The following is a 17,540-nucleotide window of genomic DNA, read 5'->3' as shown; positions in this document are numbered from 1 at the left end:
GCGCTCGCTGGCGGCCGGGATTCCCGGCGCGGCGCGGGATGGGGCCGGCTCCCGGTGTGGGAGCAGCCCGGGATGCTCGGCGGCGAGCGGGTCGGTGGGGCGCCCCGGGAGGCGATGCGGCCGCCCCTGCAGCACAGCATGTTATTCCGCTTTGCAGCGGGCTGGATAATTAATAATTATTCCTTGAAAAATCCACTAGGAAATATATTGGGAATTCACGGCATAAATTAACGGCCCCCCGTTGCCTGCTGCTCCCCCCCCCCGTGCTCACCCCCTCTCCCGCTTGCTCCCCGGGCAGGAATGGACCCCACCGCCAATTCCAAAAGCAACCACTGCCTCGACGCGGCCAAAGCCTGCAACCTGAACGACAACTGCAAGCGGCTGCGCTCCGGCTACATCTCCACCTGCAGCAAGGAGATCTCGGCGGCCGAGCACTGCAGCCGGCGCAAGTGCCACAAGGCGCTGCGGCAGTTCTTCGACCGCGTGCCCAGCGAGTACACCTACCGCCTGCTCTTCTGCTCCTGCAAGGACCAGGCCTGCGCCGAGCGCCGGCGCCAGACCATCGTCCCCTCCTGCTCCTACGAGGACAAGGAGAAACCCAACTGCCTGGACCTGCGGAGCGTGTGCCGGACGGACCACCTCTGCCGGTAAGGGCTGCGCGGGGCCGGGCTCGCTGCACGCCTTCGCCTCGCGAACCGCGAGGCGGGAAATGCTGCGGCCGTGGATTTTCCCAGGCTTGCGCGTGATTCCCAAGGGCTGGGGCGGCTGAGCGCGCGTCCGAGGCCGCAAGGGAACGACGCCTGCCGACACGGCTTCCCGCCCGGAGGAAGCCGCCTTTCCGCCAAAGCGGGAGCAGGGTTCCCGGCGGAGCGACGCCGTCTCCGTTCCCACCTGGGAACGGGCTCGGTCTCGCCGAGCCACGGGGGAACCAATGCGCCGAAGGCCCCGCAGCAGCGAAATCCCGCGGCACRCGCTCAGCATCCCCAGCCGAAGCTTCCTCGCTGGCGAAATCAGTGTTTTCCCTGTGGCGGAGCTAAGTCAAGGGAGATCAAGTTTTTGCTCCGTTATGAAACTCATTATTCACATAGCAGAAAAAATAAAACCCTGTCACCCTCCGGGGGCTGAATCAGCCTCATAAAGAATATGTTTCCCACGAGGAGGAGGGTCCCTTTGCCGTCAAGGTGATGGAGGTTCTCAGGGTCTGGTGGCGAAATAAATAAATAACAGCTCCAGGTCCTCCGCYCGCTGCGAGTGAGTGTGTTTGCAACGTGGGAATGTGGCTTTTTATCAAAAAGTAATACAATAAGGCAATGTCTATGAATAAAAGATATCAGGGCTGCGCTGAGTTGCAGCCAAATTAATGGCAGCACCTCTCCGTCAGCGGGCCCGACGCTGGCTCGCGCGCGAACCGCTGGGGCTGCATCCAGCTCGCGGAGGGGACTAACCCGCGCTAACCGCGTGTTGAGAGGCCGCGGAGCATTAATTATAAGCCTATTCCAGCATGAAATGAAATTTAGCCTGACGGAGGTGGAGCGGCAGGAGGGTGGGCAGCGGCAGCCTCCGCCTCGGCGCGGGGCACGTGTGCTCGCCCGGTTGCTCCGCGTTTGAAATGCGCTTCCCGGCAGCAGCCCGGGGACGGCAATGCCGCGGGGTGTCTGCGGCTGTGGAAGTGTTTAAAAGCGGTGCCCAGCACCCCCAAAAAAAAAAAAAGCCTGGAAGATTGTTTCTTCTGCCGAGGCGTGCCAGGGAGGGTCTGGCTTCCTCCTCCCCGGCGCTGGGGACGGCAGCCGCCCTGGCAGAGGCTGCCAGCAGCGAGCCTGTGCGTGCGCACCGAGTTTGCTGTGCACGCAGCTGCGCGCTTTATCGCTGCCCTGCTCGCGCTGCTCCGTCCTTCCCGCCGGCTCTGCCGGCAGGAGTCTCCCATCTGCACGCGTCGTTCCCTGGAAACGACGGATCCTCTGCACCCGGCCAAGCCCCGGCGCCGCGGCGCTGCCGTGGGGTACCGCAGCGCCCTGCGAGGCTGCGACACCCAGGCAAGCTCCGCGCGGCAGCAGGAGCAAAGCCGGGCGCCGGCTACCTCCRTCCGCGCTTGCTCGGGGGGCTTCGAGGTGTCACGCGCTTCGCGTGGGCTCAGCCTGGGGCAAAGATGGGAGCTGTGCTGCGGAGCCGGTGGCCACGTGCACGGCGTCCCCTTGGCCGCGCGGCRCTCTGCCGTGGCCTCTCCCGTGGGCTCCACGGCCCCGCGCGTTTACATGTAACTAAGACCGGGCAGAAAGCCACCGCTGGGGTTGCAACCTGGCTCTGGGTGCTGGGAAGGGGTATAAATCGGGGGATTCGCCTTTAGGAATTACAGGAATATACTGTATATTATAGGAGTCTATTCCCCTATACTCCCCCGCAGGGGATTCCCGCGCGGTGCCCGTGCCGATCAGGCCGGCGGCGCGGGCTGATGCTCGTCTCCCTTATCGGCGCCTGGGACTGGCRAGGCCGATCGCGCTCGGAAGCAGATCAGCCAGCTGAGCGGTGACGGGAGAGGAGATAACGCTCCCGCACCGGGCTGGGAGCCTAATTAAGCCTTGTGGCTGGACGCCTGACGAAAGGCACCGGGAGAGGCTGCCGGGGGCAGGTTTCGGCTGCAGCCCAGGTACGGCCCCAGCCGAAAGGGTGCYGCGGAGCCGGAGGATGCTCCCTGCCCCGTGCGCCCGGCAGGCGGGGAGCTGGGCAGGGCAGGAGGTGCTCGGGCGGACACCGGGCAGAAATGACCCTGCGCTCACTCGTGCAGGGTCGGTCCCGCACGGAGCTTGCTTGCTTTTCTGTTTCTCTGCTTGCTTCGCTCCCACTCCCAAATGGAAAGAGGCAGAGGAGTTGGGGGGGGTATTAATTTATATATTTGCTTTTTCTTGGCTGAAAATTTGCCACCGAGGTCCAGCAAGCAAAACAACCGTTCRGGAGGTTTCATTGCTTTCTGCCGCCGCTCTCCGGCTGCACAGGGCTGGCTATTAAGCGGCCGTCAAACATCAGCCGCTGCCCCATCAATAGTCATAAAGTTGGGGAGATAAAAGCCATCAGTTTTCCATTACAGCTGAAAGCAGTTCTGCAGATAGCTATTTTCTGAGTGCTTTGGATAGAGGTGTTTTAGCTCACGGGCGATGTCCCCCATGCCACGGTTTCTTTAGTCTCTTGGCACCAGCTCCCTGCACTGAAATCCCATGCAGGCTATAGAAGAAGAAAGTTAAATGGTCTCAGCCTATTCCCTAAGGAGACGCTGTGCAATGCAAGATCATATTGCCTTTTTTTTCTCTTATTTAATGCATTACTTTGACACCGCTTGGACAGAAGATTTGGGGAGTGGAGAGCTGGATGGAGAAAAGGTAACTCTCTTGGTAGCTCCAAATCTTCCTGCTCTTCCTCCTTGTTTCTGAGGCCTTTAAAAAACCCCCAGGAGACTCGCTGTCCCCAGCCCTGACCCTTTCACCAAACTCCCAGCCGTGAGAACAGGCAGCAATCAGACACAGATCGGTGCAATTTGTGAAGCTTTTCGTGCTGGGAAGCTTTTCCCGGCGCAACAGAAGACTCTGACAAACTCTCTGAGCTTTGTGTCTGATTGCAACGGACAGGTTTTAGCTCCCAGAATATAAAAACCTTTTGCAAAACACTAACCTCAGCTAAGGGGRAAAGGAAGGAAAGGGGAGAAAAGAGCTGATTTCAGCAGCTGCAGTTCGCTGTATTTTTCATCTTGCATCAGCAAGTCAGGAACACAAATAATCTGCTCTTATATGCTTCACTGATGCTGGTGCTGAAGAATTTCCCAGCCTCCACTGGCTGCTGTTCCTCAGCACCCAAAGGCAAGGCAATATTTCATTTTCTTGTGGTTTTTCCTCTCTTTTCCATGTATTTCAAGCAGTATTTGTGGCTGGGGGCCCCAGTTCTTGCCCAGCTCCTCTCTGGGCCCCTGCGGTGCCCTGCATCTCCGCGTGCATCCGTGAGGTCCCTTTCCYGGGAGCGGACGGCGGGCTGGCAATGGGCTTTTCTGGCTAGCGCATACCCTGCAGATGGGAAGCAAAACCACGAGAAATACGCTGGGGAGGAGAAACTTTGCTTCATCATCCGAAACCCCAGGAGGGGCCTGGCGCGGAGCGATGGCCTTGGCCCGCAACGCTTGGCGCTGGGACGGGGAGCCGGGCCCGGAGGCGTGCACGAGGCCAGGAGCAGATCCCGCCCGGCTYGCTAGCGACTGAATGCAAAACGTGGGAGCAAAGCCCCTGTTTCGCCTTAACCCACGTCCTTGCCTCYGCACCCTCTGAGCGCAGACAAAACGCCATTTATAATGGATGTTGCCTTGATAAACGGCAGAGCGGCAGCTCAACTTTCTCATTACGCCCCGTAATGAGAGCGGCTCGGAGGAGCAGCTCAGTTGTCCGCGCATTTGTCTGGGAAGAGGAAGGAGGAGGAGGGAGAAAAAAAATGCCCCTGGATTTTGAGGCGGCTCTGCAGGCAGGGAAAGCGATGCCGTGATAACCGGCCCGGGGAATCCGCTGGATCAGCCCCAAACTTGCAAATCTCCAAGCTCCGGTGGCTTTTGCTCCCCAAGGAAGGGGAGGGGAGGGCGCGCGGGCCGCCGGCCACCCCGGGCCGCTGGCCGCTGGGCTCCCTTGCTCGAGGCTAACCGCGCTCTTAACACAATAATAAGTCAATTCGCACTGAATAATTAAATAGAGAGCCTTCATAAGTATTGACTTAATGTGACAGCAAGTCTATACGGACTCAGGGTTTGCTTATGTAAACACAATCTCCTGTTCGGCTTAGTTAGCAGTTCAATGAAATAGAACAGTCCTTCAATTAAAATCAAATGATGCGTGCGTTTAATTCTTCCCTTCCCTTCCCCGTAATAATAGGGTTTGAGCAGAAAGGAGAGGATAAGAAAATCTTTCAACCGCTCTTATCCATGGTGAATCAAAATGCAACGYCCTAAAAATACATATGGATAACTAAACTTCCCAATTAACGGCTCCTAACTTAGCAGTTGGTCTGTTATTTGTCCTCATTTTTCTTTCTCTTGCTGCTCTTAATACCTAATTTGGGGTTTCTCCTTTGTGTCGCTCCTTTTGTCTCTTCGGTCCCCGTGTTCCTGGGCGAGGGCAGTTTGGGGGAAGAAGGGTGGTTTACGGGAGCATCCGCTCACCGGTTCTGACCCTCGGCGGCTACAGCTGAGACACGACTTTTGCCAGGAGCAGAAATGAAGTCCTGCTAGTTCGTACCAGAACAGTCAGCTCCAGTCTCCAAACGTGGCCAATAGCTTAGCTTGGATAAAACAAATCTTTCCAGAGACCGTTTTTCCTGTGGAACATCTACCAGCTTCGGGAGAGGGTTATCCAGGGACGCGGACTTGGCTCCGCTCTCCCCCTCGTTCATCCGGCTGATCGCCGTCCCGAGGCTGCGACGCCGACGGGCTCCGTCCCCGCAAACCCCGCTTCTTCCTCCCGCTCCGCAGAAAGCAGCCCCCAGCCGGCCTTCGGGCCTGTCTTCTCCCCACTGAATTCTCAAACAAATTTGCTGGCTGGGGGTGCTCCCCGGGAGCTGCTGCTTTGGCTTGCCCGGCCGCCGCTGCTCTCCTTRTTTAAAGCTGATTTATGTTTTTCCTTAATCTCGGCATCGCGCGGCTTTGCAAACGCTCGCGCGGCACTGCGAGGCGGGCAGAGCGAGTGGGGGGGGAGGACGCCCCGCGGGCCCCGCAGAGCTGTGGGTTTTTCATCTCGTGCTGAGTTTCGCRTGTTGTCGCGGCTCCTTGAACACGTACGGCGCTGCGGGAGCGGGAGGCGCGCTTCCCRGCCGCCTCTCGACGCTTGTGTCTATTAAAGCCATTTTTCCTTRGTCCCTGTAAATTGCCTGTGAAAATACACGTCTTGAGTAATCTCCGCATCTTGGACATTTTCTGCATGAAATATTCAAGAGCCTGATACCGTTTGCTTTGATGGGTAGTGAGTTATTAGCAGCGCTGGGGCTTGGGCTTTGTGTCGCGCCCGGTGATGGGAGCAATTAGCACCCAATTAGGCACCTTGCATCTGTTCCGGGGAATTCTCGCCTTAAAAACAGCAACAAACCATCGAGCAAGGAAACAATCCCAAATCCTCTGTTGTGTAGGTAGTGTCACAGCGAGGGCGCCTGGCCGGCGCCGGCAAGCTGCAAGGAGCGTGCGGAGGGGCTGGAAAGCCCCGTCCTGGCGGCTGGTGCGGAAAGCGGCGCTTCTGCGCGAACTCCTCGGAGGGAAACTGCTCGGAAAGCCCTGACTTTGAAATCCAGCACTTGGCTGGGCTCAGGACGGGATATATTTTCGTTAATCCCTTTTTACTCCTTTTTTTTTTTTTCCTTTTTTTTTTCCTTGGAGGCCTTTCAGGAAAATGCGGGGCAGCGGGGCGCTGCGGCTCCCGCGCCGCTTCCCGGCCGTCCCCGCACGGCTCCGAGGTCGGGCCCGGGCCCGCCGCCGGGAGCGGCGAGCCAGCCGCTTGGCACCGCCGGTGCCCGCTTCCGCTAAGACGGACTTGGCTCCGTCTCCTTTTCGCCCGGGCGCTTAAAAGCAGAAATCTGAGAAGCGGTGGGACCGCTCCAGCAAGGTTTATTCCTGGCAGCGAGAGTCTCATGCAGTGACGGCGAGCTCGTTGTATACAACGGAAAGAGTGACATCTGGCTTGGATATTCTGGAAAGATTACCAGCTGGCTTGTCATGTATTATGAAAAGAATAACATTTGCCTTAGAGGATGCTACAAGCCAGGAGCAGGGCCCCGGGGAGCCGCGTGACAAATTTGCATGGCACTCCGTGATGAACTTGCCGCTGCTCTTTAAGAGACTTGACGTGCCTTCGCCTCTAATTTGGGGAGAGGGAAATGCTGTCGGAAAGTTTATTTGTCTCCCGCGGAGCCGGGGGGGAGGGGGGGGAGCGCGATCGCCTGCCCGCGACGGGGACGGAGCGGAGTTACGGCTCGTCCGCCGGCACGAGGAGCCGGGACGCGCGGGCTGGGAAGGGTGACGAGGCGAGGGGAAGAGGAGCCGGGTAAAACGTTTTAGCTGGCGCTGAAACAGCAGAGCTGAAGGTAGCAGGGAGGATGCGGCAGCTGCCTGCAAGGCGCGGGGCGAGGGGAGCGGGGAGCGGTGTTTACCTCCTTCCTCCTCAAGGGCTGGCTAGGTTTCATTTGCTGGCGGAAGAGTTTGCTCCTAGTCTCACGCTTTCCGCAGGGAGAAAAAAGGATTTTTCTTTTATTTTTTTTTCCCCCCTCCTGAAAACCCTGCCGTTGCCTCCCCGGCAAAGCGCGGCTGTCAGCGCGGCAGGGCCAGCGCGCTCCCCCCTCGCCGCCTGCCGCGCGGCCGTCTGCCAGGCGCGCCGAGGTGCGAACCGGCAGGCAGCAGCCGGGGAATTGGTGAGTAACGTGCAAAAAAAAAAATCCGTCTCTCCTCGGCTGTCTCTGCCGTTCGCTCCTGCCCCCCCTGCCCGGTCGGACGTGGACGCGCCGCCGCGAGCGGGGACGAGCCTGGCCGACGGGTCCCCGGCACCGGAGCTGGCTGCAAAAAGCCCCCCTTTCTTTTCCTGAATTCAAGGCTTTCCCCAAGGCCGTGCTCCGTGCCGTGCCGTGCCGAGCCGAGCCGAGCGGGGCTGCTCCTTAGCCAGCTGCGCTGCTGCTGTTGGTCCCGCCGCCCCCCCCCCGCCCCGAGCGCTCGGGCGGCCCAGGAGAAGCGGCCGACCTTGCCCTGGAAACCCGCGGTGCGCTGGGAGGCTGGAAGTGGGTCAGGCAGCCGGGGCAGGCGGGAGAGCGGCGGCTGGCGCCGGCGAAGGTCTCCGGGGAAGGGGCTGCTGCCTGCGCCCGCGCGTTGCCTTCCCCACGGACCCGGTGCCTTCCCTCCCCCCCGACCCTTTTCTTCCRTGCACTCAAAATCCCTCGTGATGAAAAGTCCTGGGTGCACGTAAGGTATTACTGCAGGTCCCTGCCACTCCGCTCAATCACTGCTTCGTTTGGTCCCCCGTCCGGCTTGATCAAAACCTTCTGAAAACAAATCATTGCTATTTAAAAAATAACATAATTCCTACCCTTTATTTTCATCAATTCTTATGGCTTTAGGCAGGTACTGTTGTATGATTCAATCATTGGTTGGACAAAAATGACATTTAATTAACCAGAAAGGAAAAGGAAGCTAAAGAAAATGAAGTATGGGTTTTTTTTCCCCCCCTATATGAAGTGTGAAAAAAGAGCCTGGGAGATTTTGCGTGGCGAAGTGCTGGGCCTCATCTCCCGCGTCAGCAGCTTGGCCGCACCGTGGCCGTTCCTCCACGTGATCGAGACGGAGCCTGGGCCACGACTGGGTCCGCGGGGAAAGCAGACACCCGTCCGTCCGTCTGCCTGGTCCACCGGCCCGTCCGCCCACGCCCTTCCAATCCCTTCTGTGCTCCCCTCCTCTCCCTGAGGCTCTCCGGCGCGGGCACGGAGGCAGACCCCCGCGCCCGCCGCCGCGGCTCGACCCCTCTTGCCCTCGTGTCTCGCCCCAGGTCGCGGCTGGCCGATTTCCACGCCAACTGCCAAGCGTCGCCGCAGGCGCCCAGCAGCTGCCCCGGGGACAACTTCCAGGCGTGCCTGGGCTCCTACGCCGGGCTCATCGGTGAGTGCCGCCGGTGCCGCGGGGCCGGGCCGCCGGTGCCGCCACCGCTGCCGCCTCACCCCGCCACCTCYCCTCTCCCCCGGCGCAGGCTTCGACGTGACGCCCAACTACGTGGACGCCAGCACCGCCGGCGTCACCGTCTCGCCCTGGTGCTCCTGCAAGGGCAGCGGCAACCTGGAGGAGGAGTGCGAGAAGTTCCTGCGAGACTTCACGGAAAACCCCTGCCTCCGTAAGGCTCCCGCCGGCCGCCCCGTCCGGGGCTGCTGGCAGGGCGGGGGTCGGCGCAGAGAGGCCGCCGCTCTGCTCTTGCTTCTGCTTTGCACCGAGGGGCAAGGGGAGTTGGGGGACGCCTTGCCCCCCGGCCCGCCCGCTCCGGCGGCGGTCCTGGCGYGGCGGCGAGCCCCAAAGCGTTTCCTCCTGCCCCGCCAGGAAACGCCATCCAGGCCTTCGGCAACGGCACGGACGTGAACCCCTCCGTCAAGAACCCCTCGCCCGCCGTCACCGTGCCGCCCAAGACGGAGAAAAGCCCGGCCCTGCCCGACGACATCAACGACAGCAACACCATGTACGACACGAGCGTCATCTCCACCTGCACCTCCACCCAGGTAGGGCCCCCGCGCGGGCGCCGCGGGCGCAGGCTCCCCGCGGCAGCAAAGGCGGCTGTTGGCTTCGCAGCCTCTCCGGCCGCGGCTCGAGGCTCGCAGCACCCAGAGGCTTTCAGAGCCGCGCGGATCCGGCCCCTGCCCCGGAGGCGCGTCCTCCCCGCCCCGAGGACCACGCAGCGTGCGGGCAGGCACCGATGCCACCCTGGGGCAGCCTCTAATTAGATCCAGCACGCTCGAGTAATTACCACTTCTGTTTTCTAGTTACCGCTCCGCGAGATRATCAGCAGCTCCACCGCACGCCGGCGCTGCGGCGTGCCGGGGCCGGGGYGCGGGAGCCCCCGCTCGCCGCGGCGGGAAGAGGAACCCCGGGCCAGGGACCCCGCCGGGCGCTGCGCCGCGGGAAAGCGCTTCCTCCCCCCACGTCCCCCGTCCCTTGAACTCTCCGTTGGAGTTTGGGGAATCCTGGAAAATGCATGCTTTCTCGCGCTACGCCGGGGCGGCAGCGCCAGGCGCTTCGCCCTTTGCTGCCCGGAGGAAGCTCCCGCTGGGAGCTGGCACTGTGCCGGCCCCGGGGCGTCGCGGCCCGAGGTGTCGCTGCGATATAACCCCCGCTCGGGGGTGTTTGCAGCAGGGAGCGCGGCAGGGCAGCGAACCGGGGGCGGTGTGGATTTCACTGAAGTGGTGCGGCGTGATTCCCGCTTCCGGCAGGAGCCYGGCAAAGACCCGGAGCAGCGCGGGGGGCCGGGGCAAGCCCGCCTCCCTTCCCCTCCCCGTCCACCGAGCTCTTCCGACAGCTCTCGGGGTCTCAAAAGCACGCGGAAAGACTTAACGTCTCAACAGCGTTGTGGCAAACCAGGGTCCCGGGGGGGGTRCTGGGGGGGCCGCTGGGCGCCGAGCGGGTGGGAACGCGGCGCTGAACGCTGCTGGAGCCTCGGGGTGCGCCCGCAGCCCGCCCCGAGCCTTCCTCGCGCTCTCCCTCCCTAGGAGCACAGCCCCAAGCTCAACAAGTCCAAAGAGCCGAGCCTGTGCTACCCCGAGGTGAGTGCGGGCGGGGGGCCGGGCGCGGGGGGGGGGCGAGAGCCGCCTCGCCGCGGGGCTGACGCGCCGCTCCCCGCCGCAGACCCAGCTGACCACGGACCTCGTGCCCGACCAGAGGAGCTTCGCGGACCCCAAGGCGGGCGGCGGGCGGCACGCGCCGGGCTGGATCCTGCCGGCCGCCCCGCTGCTGCTGGCGAGGCTGGCGCTGTAGAGGGGCGAGGAGCTCCGCCGGCGGGACGGGACGGCACGGSACGGSACGGGACGGACGCGCCGGAGCTCTCGGCCCGTTTCCGCCGGGGGTTTCTGCTTTTCCGGGAACGGCAGGCGAAGGGACAGCTCGTGTTCRGGGCTGCAACGCTCGAGCGAGACGGCGCCGCCGGCCCCGCGCGGGCCGGGCGGCGGAAGGACCCTCGTGACGCTGGGAAACTTTGGGATTTTTTTTTTCCTTCTTCCGTCCTTCTTTTTTTTTTCTTTTTAAGGTGCACTGGGTGTCTTTTCTAAAGCAGGCGCAGGACAAAACCCGCGCACCGTGCCGACAGCACTCGAAGGGGATCCGAAGCCGTGAACGGAGCTGGGGGGGAGCAAAAAAAAAAAATACACGTGGCCTCGAGCCGAGCTCCACGACGGAGACGGCCCCGCGTCGCCGCCGGCGTGCCGCTCGCCGGCGCCGCGGGACGGAGCCCGGAGCCCAGAGCCCGGCCGCTCCCCTTCGCTGTTCACATCAGTATTATTATTATCTTTTTTTTTTTCTTTTCTTTCCTGTGGTTGGCAAYGATTTTAAAATCAAAGAGAAAAGAAACTAGTGTTCAAACGTCGTAGGGTTGTGCTCATGTTCTCATACGGAGCGGGAGGGTTGTTTTTCCCCCTTCGTCCTGTTGAATTTGGGTCGAACGAAAGAGGCCGTCTGTGSTTGGAAACCTCTGTGTTACCTCTGCTCCCAGTTTCCTTTCTCTTATACATACATATATAGTGTATGTATATAGCATTCATCTATACTTACATATATGTATGTATATACATAAYCATATACATATACAGTGTGGCTTTTCTTTTTGCCTTTTTTTTTAAAAAAAAGAAAAGATCAGATGCCATCAACAACTAAAACTGTATTATTGTAAAGTTTATTTTTTTTAACAATGTCTATAATGGAAAAAAATAAACCAAGAACAAAAGGAAAAAAAAACAAAACAAGCAAAAAACACCGCAAAGGAGCAAACCGGGCGCGTGCCGCGGGGCCGGGGCGCAGGCTGAGCCGCACGTGCCCGAAGCCCGGCCGGGTGCGGGGGGCCGGGAGGGGCGCGGGGGGGTCCGGCGCCGCGGCCGGAGCGCGCGGGTCTGGGGCAGGCTCCAGAGCCTGCGGAGCTGCTGCCCGACTTGCTGGCGCTGGGAGACAAGCGAGCAAGCAAACGTCTCGAAGGAGCTGACACGCTTCCGTGCAGCAGGGCTGGGCTTTTTTTTAAGGTGAAATCACTTTGTTTTTTAAAATTCCATCCCCTTTTCTTAGCTTTATTTTTTTCTCCCCCCCCACCCCCCGCCAGCCACCTGAAAGTGCTTGAAAACAAAACGCAACATTAAAATGTGGGTCACACAAAATATCAAGTTTTACTTGAATGGTTTCTTGAGTCGAACGGAGACGGTTCTTCGTCCGCTTTGCTGCCCGCGCCGGGAGCAGCGCGCCGGGCCGGCCGCTCGCCGCCAGCCCCCGCGTGCCAACGCGGCCGGGAAGGGCCCGGGCGYCCCGTGAGCCCCCCGCAGCCCGTGTCCCGCGCTCTGCCCGGTGCGAGCGCCTCTTCCCGTCTGCTCCCTCCCCTGCTGATCGGAGAGGAGCCTGGGCTGGAGAGGAAGGTCCTGGGGCTTACGCGCCCTCGGCCCCGCAGGAGCCCCCGGGGGGGGGGGGTTGCAGCAGGGTCTGGGTTTCCCGCGTTTTCCTCGGTGCACGGGGATGGCGTGCGGCGAGGCTCTGCCCCGGGACCCCCCCGGGGGCCGCGGCGCAGGCAGAGCGACCCCGGCCCTGCCTGCGTGCCCCCGGGGACGGGGACGCGGCTGAAAGCGCCGTTTCATCAGCGCTGGGAAACCTCCTCTGCGGAAGCTCGCCCTGGGGGAGGGATGGTGTCAAGGGCTCCCCTTATTCCCCTCTCCCGGAACATGCCTTGAAACGCTGGGCYGGCGCCAGCAGCCGCTTCTGCTGCCGATAAATTGCTCTTTGGAAGAACAGATTTAGCACTGACCATGGCAGCTTTGTGCTCGCCAAAGCCCGCGCGCAAGCGAAGCCCCGGGCGAGCCGAGTGCCGCCGCGGGGAGCCGGGAGCCCCCGCGGGCGCCGGCGGCGCCGGGCCGCTGTTGTTTGGAAGGAACAGCTCCGAAACGGAGCGGTTCGGCTCGCCTGGCCGGATCACCCTGCCCCGCGCGCGTGGGAGAAGCGGCGAGGGGTCCGTCCGGCGGCTGGGGCGCTGCGCCGGGCCTCTTCCCCGAGCTCGCCGCCGCTCCCCGCGCCGGCGACTAATAACCCGTCTCAGCCGCGTGCTCCTTCAACCACAAAACAACCACGAAACGCTTCCTTCGGCGGGCTCCGAGTGCGTTAATCACCGCAGAGAGATGCCTGCGCTCCCAGCTACCGCGCAGCAGTGAGAAACGGCCGCGTGCAAAACGGGTCTGCTAGATAATTAACTTCATAGATAATTTCTTCTCCATTTTGACTCAATTACTTCCTTGATATGAGAAAGTGCTGAAAAGACTTTTCTCGCTGGGTGTTGCAGAACACCGTGACCGAGCGGCGCCACCTCCGTGCCCGTAGCTGCTTCTCCCAGAAGGGCTTTTGAAGCAGTGGAAAATTCTGTGTTACTTGCTGGAAATGCCAACCGGTGGGAGCGCTGGGAGGAGGGGGGGGGAAGTGCTTTTCAGAGACACTTTTAAAAATAACTTCCATTTGTATTTTGTACCAAAAATACAAATGTACAAAACTAAGGTGCCATCAAACTTGGAGGGGGGGRAAAGCACTTTCTAGAAAACTGGTTTAATAACTTTCTATGAAAAGCCATAATTCACTGAAATTACTTTGGAACGAGAAGTTCTTGGCGATCTAGAGATTGCCGCTGGCAGGGCYGCGGGCGCGCAGCCCTCGCGCTGCAGATACCTGCCCGAGATAGGGGGTGGCGTGGCCCGGGCGCTGAGCCGCGCCGGACCCGGCAAAATCGGGTGAGCCGAGAGCGCTTTGCCCTTCCCCGGCCTGGAGGAGCGCGTGCACCTCGGAGCCCGCGGGGGGACGTTGCCTTGGGGGGGTGCGAGAGGGAAGCGGGAGCCGAAGCCTCCCTGGATCTCGCTGCCCCGCGCGGCTGCTGGAGGAGCTTATCCYGCCCCACGCCGTGTCTGCAGGACGATCCTGCTGTGTAAATGCCCCGGAGGAGAAAAGGATGGAGCTCGTAGCTGCGGCGAGGGATGAGACATGCTCTTCGGTGTCCCTGTCACCGCAGAAAGTGGCTGAGAAAAGGAGTAAAGCTTTCCAGCCGCTTGCAATTTAAGAGGAAACAACTCTGATGCTTCGTCTCGTGTTAGTCTCCTTCCAGCGTGTGTATCTCTCTCTCTCTCTCTCTCTCCCAAGATCAGTAACTTTGCAAGACAGATCAAACCTTCCGCGGGAGAAGAAGAGATTTAAACTCCAGTAAAACTGCCCAGCTGGTGACTGTATTAAAAGAACAACCCCCTCATGTTCTACCAGGAAAAATTACAGCCACCAAACCTCTTTGTTTAACCTTTGGGCTGGCGAGAAGCGTGCTGGCATGCAAAGAAGTCCCTGGGCTTAACACTGCATTAGATAAAGCAGATTATGAAACACACTTGTAATAAATCTCCAGCAGCTGTGATATAAGGCCTATTACCCAGAGGTGCTAGGTGGGACAACCTGTGGGCTGGTTTAATAAAGGAATTTATTGGGTTTAGCAAGGGTGTTTTAAAGGGCCATATAACTTTGTAAAGRAGGTTGAAAGGCTCCGCAGCAAGCGGGTCCGTGGCTTTGCCGTTGTGGCCCGCAGAAGGAGGATGCCGCMCGGTGACCGGCACCGGAGCTGGGATGCAGATGCTGGAAGCAGGGCAGCTCTGCCAAGGTTAAAGCATCCCTGGAGCTGGTCCCCAAGGCTGGGTGAGCGTGAAGCAGCTCAGCCCTGTGCTCCCTCCCACCCAGCTGCGGGCTCAGCGCTGCGCAAGGCGACTGAGTCCTTGCAAATTATTCCCTAGYGCCTGCCACACCTTTGCATATGTTAATTAGACTCGGTGTGTAAAACTAAACCAAGCGGAGACTCTTCTAATTCCCCTTGGTATATTCATTGCAGAAGAAGCAGCGACTGGAGTGSCGAGGAGGATGAAGTGGAGAGCTGGGCAGCTGCAGGTGGTTACAGCACAAACTGCGAACGCTCCCCCTTGCTCGTGTGCACGCGTGCAGCGAGGCGGCTGCGGGAATGGCTCGCGACCAGCTTCCCAGCCTGAACAGTCTCCGGGATTTTGAGTCTGGAAGCAATTCTTTCTCTCCTATCTACTGCCTAGGAAAATCATTTAATGCAGGAAGCCCTAAGGGACAGAAAGTGCAGAAGAAGGTCACCAGAGCAGCGCTGCACGGAGCAGAAAGCAGCAAGRGGCCAAAACGCAGCCTCCCTGCGCCACCCCGATGGCTTTGCCCCTGCGGAGCCGAGGCGGCTCGGCTCTCCTCCAGCGCTGCTCRTCGCAGGGCTCCAGGGAAAGGAGACCCGTAGGCTGGCAGCGACATGGTTAAGGTTTCTGCAACCGTTTTGCGCTTGGCGTGCGCTGATAAATGGGGCCGGCTGCCCTGGCCCCGGAAAGCCCCGTTCCCAGGCCTCCTCGCATAAAGAGGGCATTTTCCAGCGGGTCCGAGCCCGGGCGGCTGCGTGCCCGGCGGTGCCGTTCTCCCCCCCCGYGGGGGCACAGGCCACCGCTCGGTGCCGGGCAGGAACAAGGGGATCAATGTTCCTCCGGGGCTCGGCGGCCTCGGGGCCCTTTGGGTGACCTTGCACGGTCATCTTAGGAGAAAGTGCAGCTGATGCCCGCGGGGCGGGAGGCCGCCGGGGTGGGGGGAGGCTTAGCGTTCCCCAGCCAAAGAAACTTGGTTTAACCACGTTCTTTCCAGCTTAACCTTTAAATGCATATGTCCAGGGATTCGTTTCCCTGGAGGAGCCCCGACCGCAGCGTAGCCGGCGTTGTCCCGCCTCGCTCCGTGGCGTTACGTGCCGGCTGTTCGCCCGGGGAAGCCGGGGCGAGGTGCCTCGYGCAGGCCCGCCGCTGCCCGGCGGGATAGCGACTCCGAGCGCAACGTGATCGATGCGCGGCAGCGACTGCGCCGTGCGGCCCTTCACCGCTGCTCRCCGTCGCTTTTTTTGAGCACGCTGGGCTGAGCCTGGCTGCAGCCCCGGGCGCTCAAAGCTCGACCTGCCGGCTCRGCTCTCGCCGGGACCCCCCGGGTTATTGCTCACGGCTGCAAAATCCCGACTCTCGCGCTTCGGCAGCGGAGAGCTGGGCCTTTCGGGAAGCGAAAGGGGCATCGGCAAGGCAGCGGCCGGGCGCGGGGCGAGCGGCAGCGCGGGGTCCCCGCGGCGGGCTGGGACGGCGCGATTTAATTAGCTGCCGAACATGACGCTCGTTTTAATTCTGCGCGTTCGGAGACGCGTGTTGCTGCCCACACAGACCAGTTGCCATAACAACTTTAATTTGTTTTGTAGCCTCCGCTCTGATGGATTTGGGGATTTTTGTGTTTGTTTGTTAATCTCCTTCTCCCTCCCTTTCCTCTCCTCCTTTCTCGTAGTGCTCGGTCCCCCTCTCTGTTTTCTGTAATAACCGGCAAAAAGTGGTCGCTTGGGCCCCTCGCCCCTGCGRTCCCAGTCCGAACTGGGATCTGCAGCCCTGATGCGGGGACCTGCCCCGAGCTGAAAGGATGCAGTGATTTATCCTGAGCAATTTGCGTGCAGTAGTCCCTGTCGCCAAGGGCGAAGCTGTGATCCTCCCAAATTACTGCCCTGCTAATTGCACCAATGAAACAGGAAAAAACCCGCGTGGCTTCCCCTTCGCCCGCCACCCCATCCTGCAGTCCCGGGCATGCAAACGGTGATGAGCCTCTCTGAGGATGAGACCATGGTATCGAGACCTCGGAGGGGTTGTTTGCATTGATTTAAAGAGATTGATCGTCTGCTGAATTATTTAGGAGCAGAAGTAAGTGTAAAGCACTGGAGGGAGATCCCTGCTCCCCACGATGGGGGAAGCGTGGAGGCCGAGCTCCTTCYGGAGGGGTTCGGTCTCCCCCGCGCCGCCGGGGCTGGAGCTGGGGCAGACCCACGTCCCGGGCGTCTCGATCGGTCACGCGAGCCCCTCCGTGCCGGGACGGGGCACGGCTGCTCCYGCGGGCGCTCCGGAGGCGGCTCCGCGTGGGCCCGGGAAGGATCCGTCTGTGCCAGCATCCTGCAGCCTCCGCCGGGTTGTTCGGCAAGTCGGGCCGAGGAGCGGGCTGCAGACCGGGTCCGAATCCCAGCAGGACACGGGCCGGGGAGGCTGTCACAGTCGCTTCTGCACCCACCCGCGAGACGAGGCTTTGYGTTTCCGAAGTGCTCTGAGATTTCTGCAGCCGGAGAGAGGATCTGCAATTTATTATGCTTGCCTCAGAGCAAAACGATGCAAAAACGCAGCGCTGGCCCAATTGCAGCGATGCTGACGCCAGTTGTGGGGCGATCTCACAGTGGCGGAAAACCGGCTCCGGCGCCGCCGTGGTGCCTTGCACCAGCTGCAGGTCTGGTCTCTGGCCTTCCCGCTCCGCTTCCGCGGGGAGACGGGCTCCGGCTTTCCGGTGCCGCGCGACTTTGTGCCGGCAGCAGCCCCGACCCACCGCGCAGCCCCGTGTCACGCCGGCGCCCCGGTCCCTCTCCCTTTTTGGAAATAAATAAAAAAAAAGGCTGGACTGGGAGCGCAAGCCGATGACCGCCTGCGATRGCTGGGGGCTTGGTAAGCGTCTCGTGCGGCGGCAGATGCTCCGGGCCCGGCCCGGCTGGCGGAGGCCCCGGACCCCGGCCCGTTCGCGGGGCAGGCGAGCGCGGGCGCCGGGGCTTTGGGGATGCTCCGATGCGCCGCGCGCTGCTCCCGCCGCCGGGTCCCCTCCGCGCCGCGGCTCCTCGTTGCTGTGGTTTTACGGCTTCCCATAAACAGTCCCCTCCATCTCTCTCTCCATTTTTAATTACCTAGAAAATAACCTCCATTCAATTTAC

The 17,540-nt window shown here is 61.0% G+C and overlaps 1 protein-coding gene across 1 annotated transcript in view; it reads left to right on the top strand.

Moving 5' to 3' along the window:
• GFRA2 (GDNF family receptor alpha 2) overlaps positions 1–11,880 on the top strand; it is a 24,784-nt gene extending 12,904 nt beyond the window's left edge. Inside the window, exons 4-9 of the mRNA XM_085304201.1 lie at positions 299–647; positions 8,535–8,644; positions 8,733–8,873; positions 9,074–9,249; positions 10,234–10,287; positions 10,370–11,880. Of these exons, the coding sequence (XP_085160327.1) occupies positions 299–647; positions 8,535–8,644; positions 8,733–8,873; positions 9,074–9,249; positions 10,234–10,287; positions 10,370–10,498 (959 nt within the window). The 3' untranslated portion in view covers positions 10,499–11,880. The remainder of the gene's footprint in view (positions 1–298; positions 648–8,534; positions 8,645–8,732; positions 8,874–9,073; positions 9,250–10,233; positions 10,288–10,369) is intronic.
• The last annotated feature ends 5,660 nt before the right edge of the window (positions 11,881–17,540 follow it).

Source organism: Rhea americana, unplaced genomic scaffold (genome assembly GCF_003343005.1).
Source record: "Rhea americana isolate MKP2758 unplaced genomic scaffold, rheAme1 scaffold_204, whole genome shotgun sequence".
In the NCBI taxonomy this organism is placed as follows: domain Eukaryota; kingdom Metazoa; phylum Chordata; class Aves; order Rheiformes; family Rheidae; genus Rhea; species Rhea americana.
The sequence above is the reverse complement of the archived record's forward strand: the minus strand, read 5'-3'. Positions and strand labels throughout refer to the sequence as shown.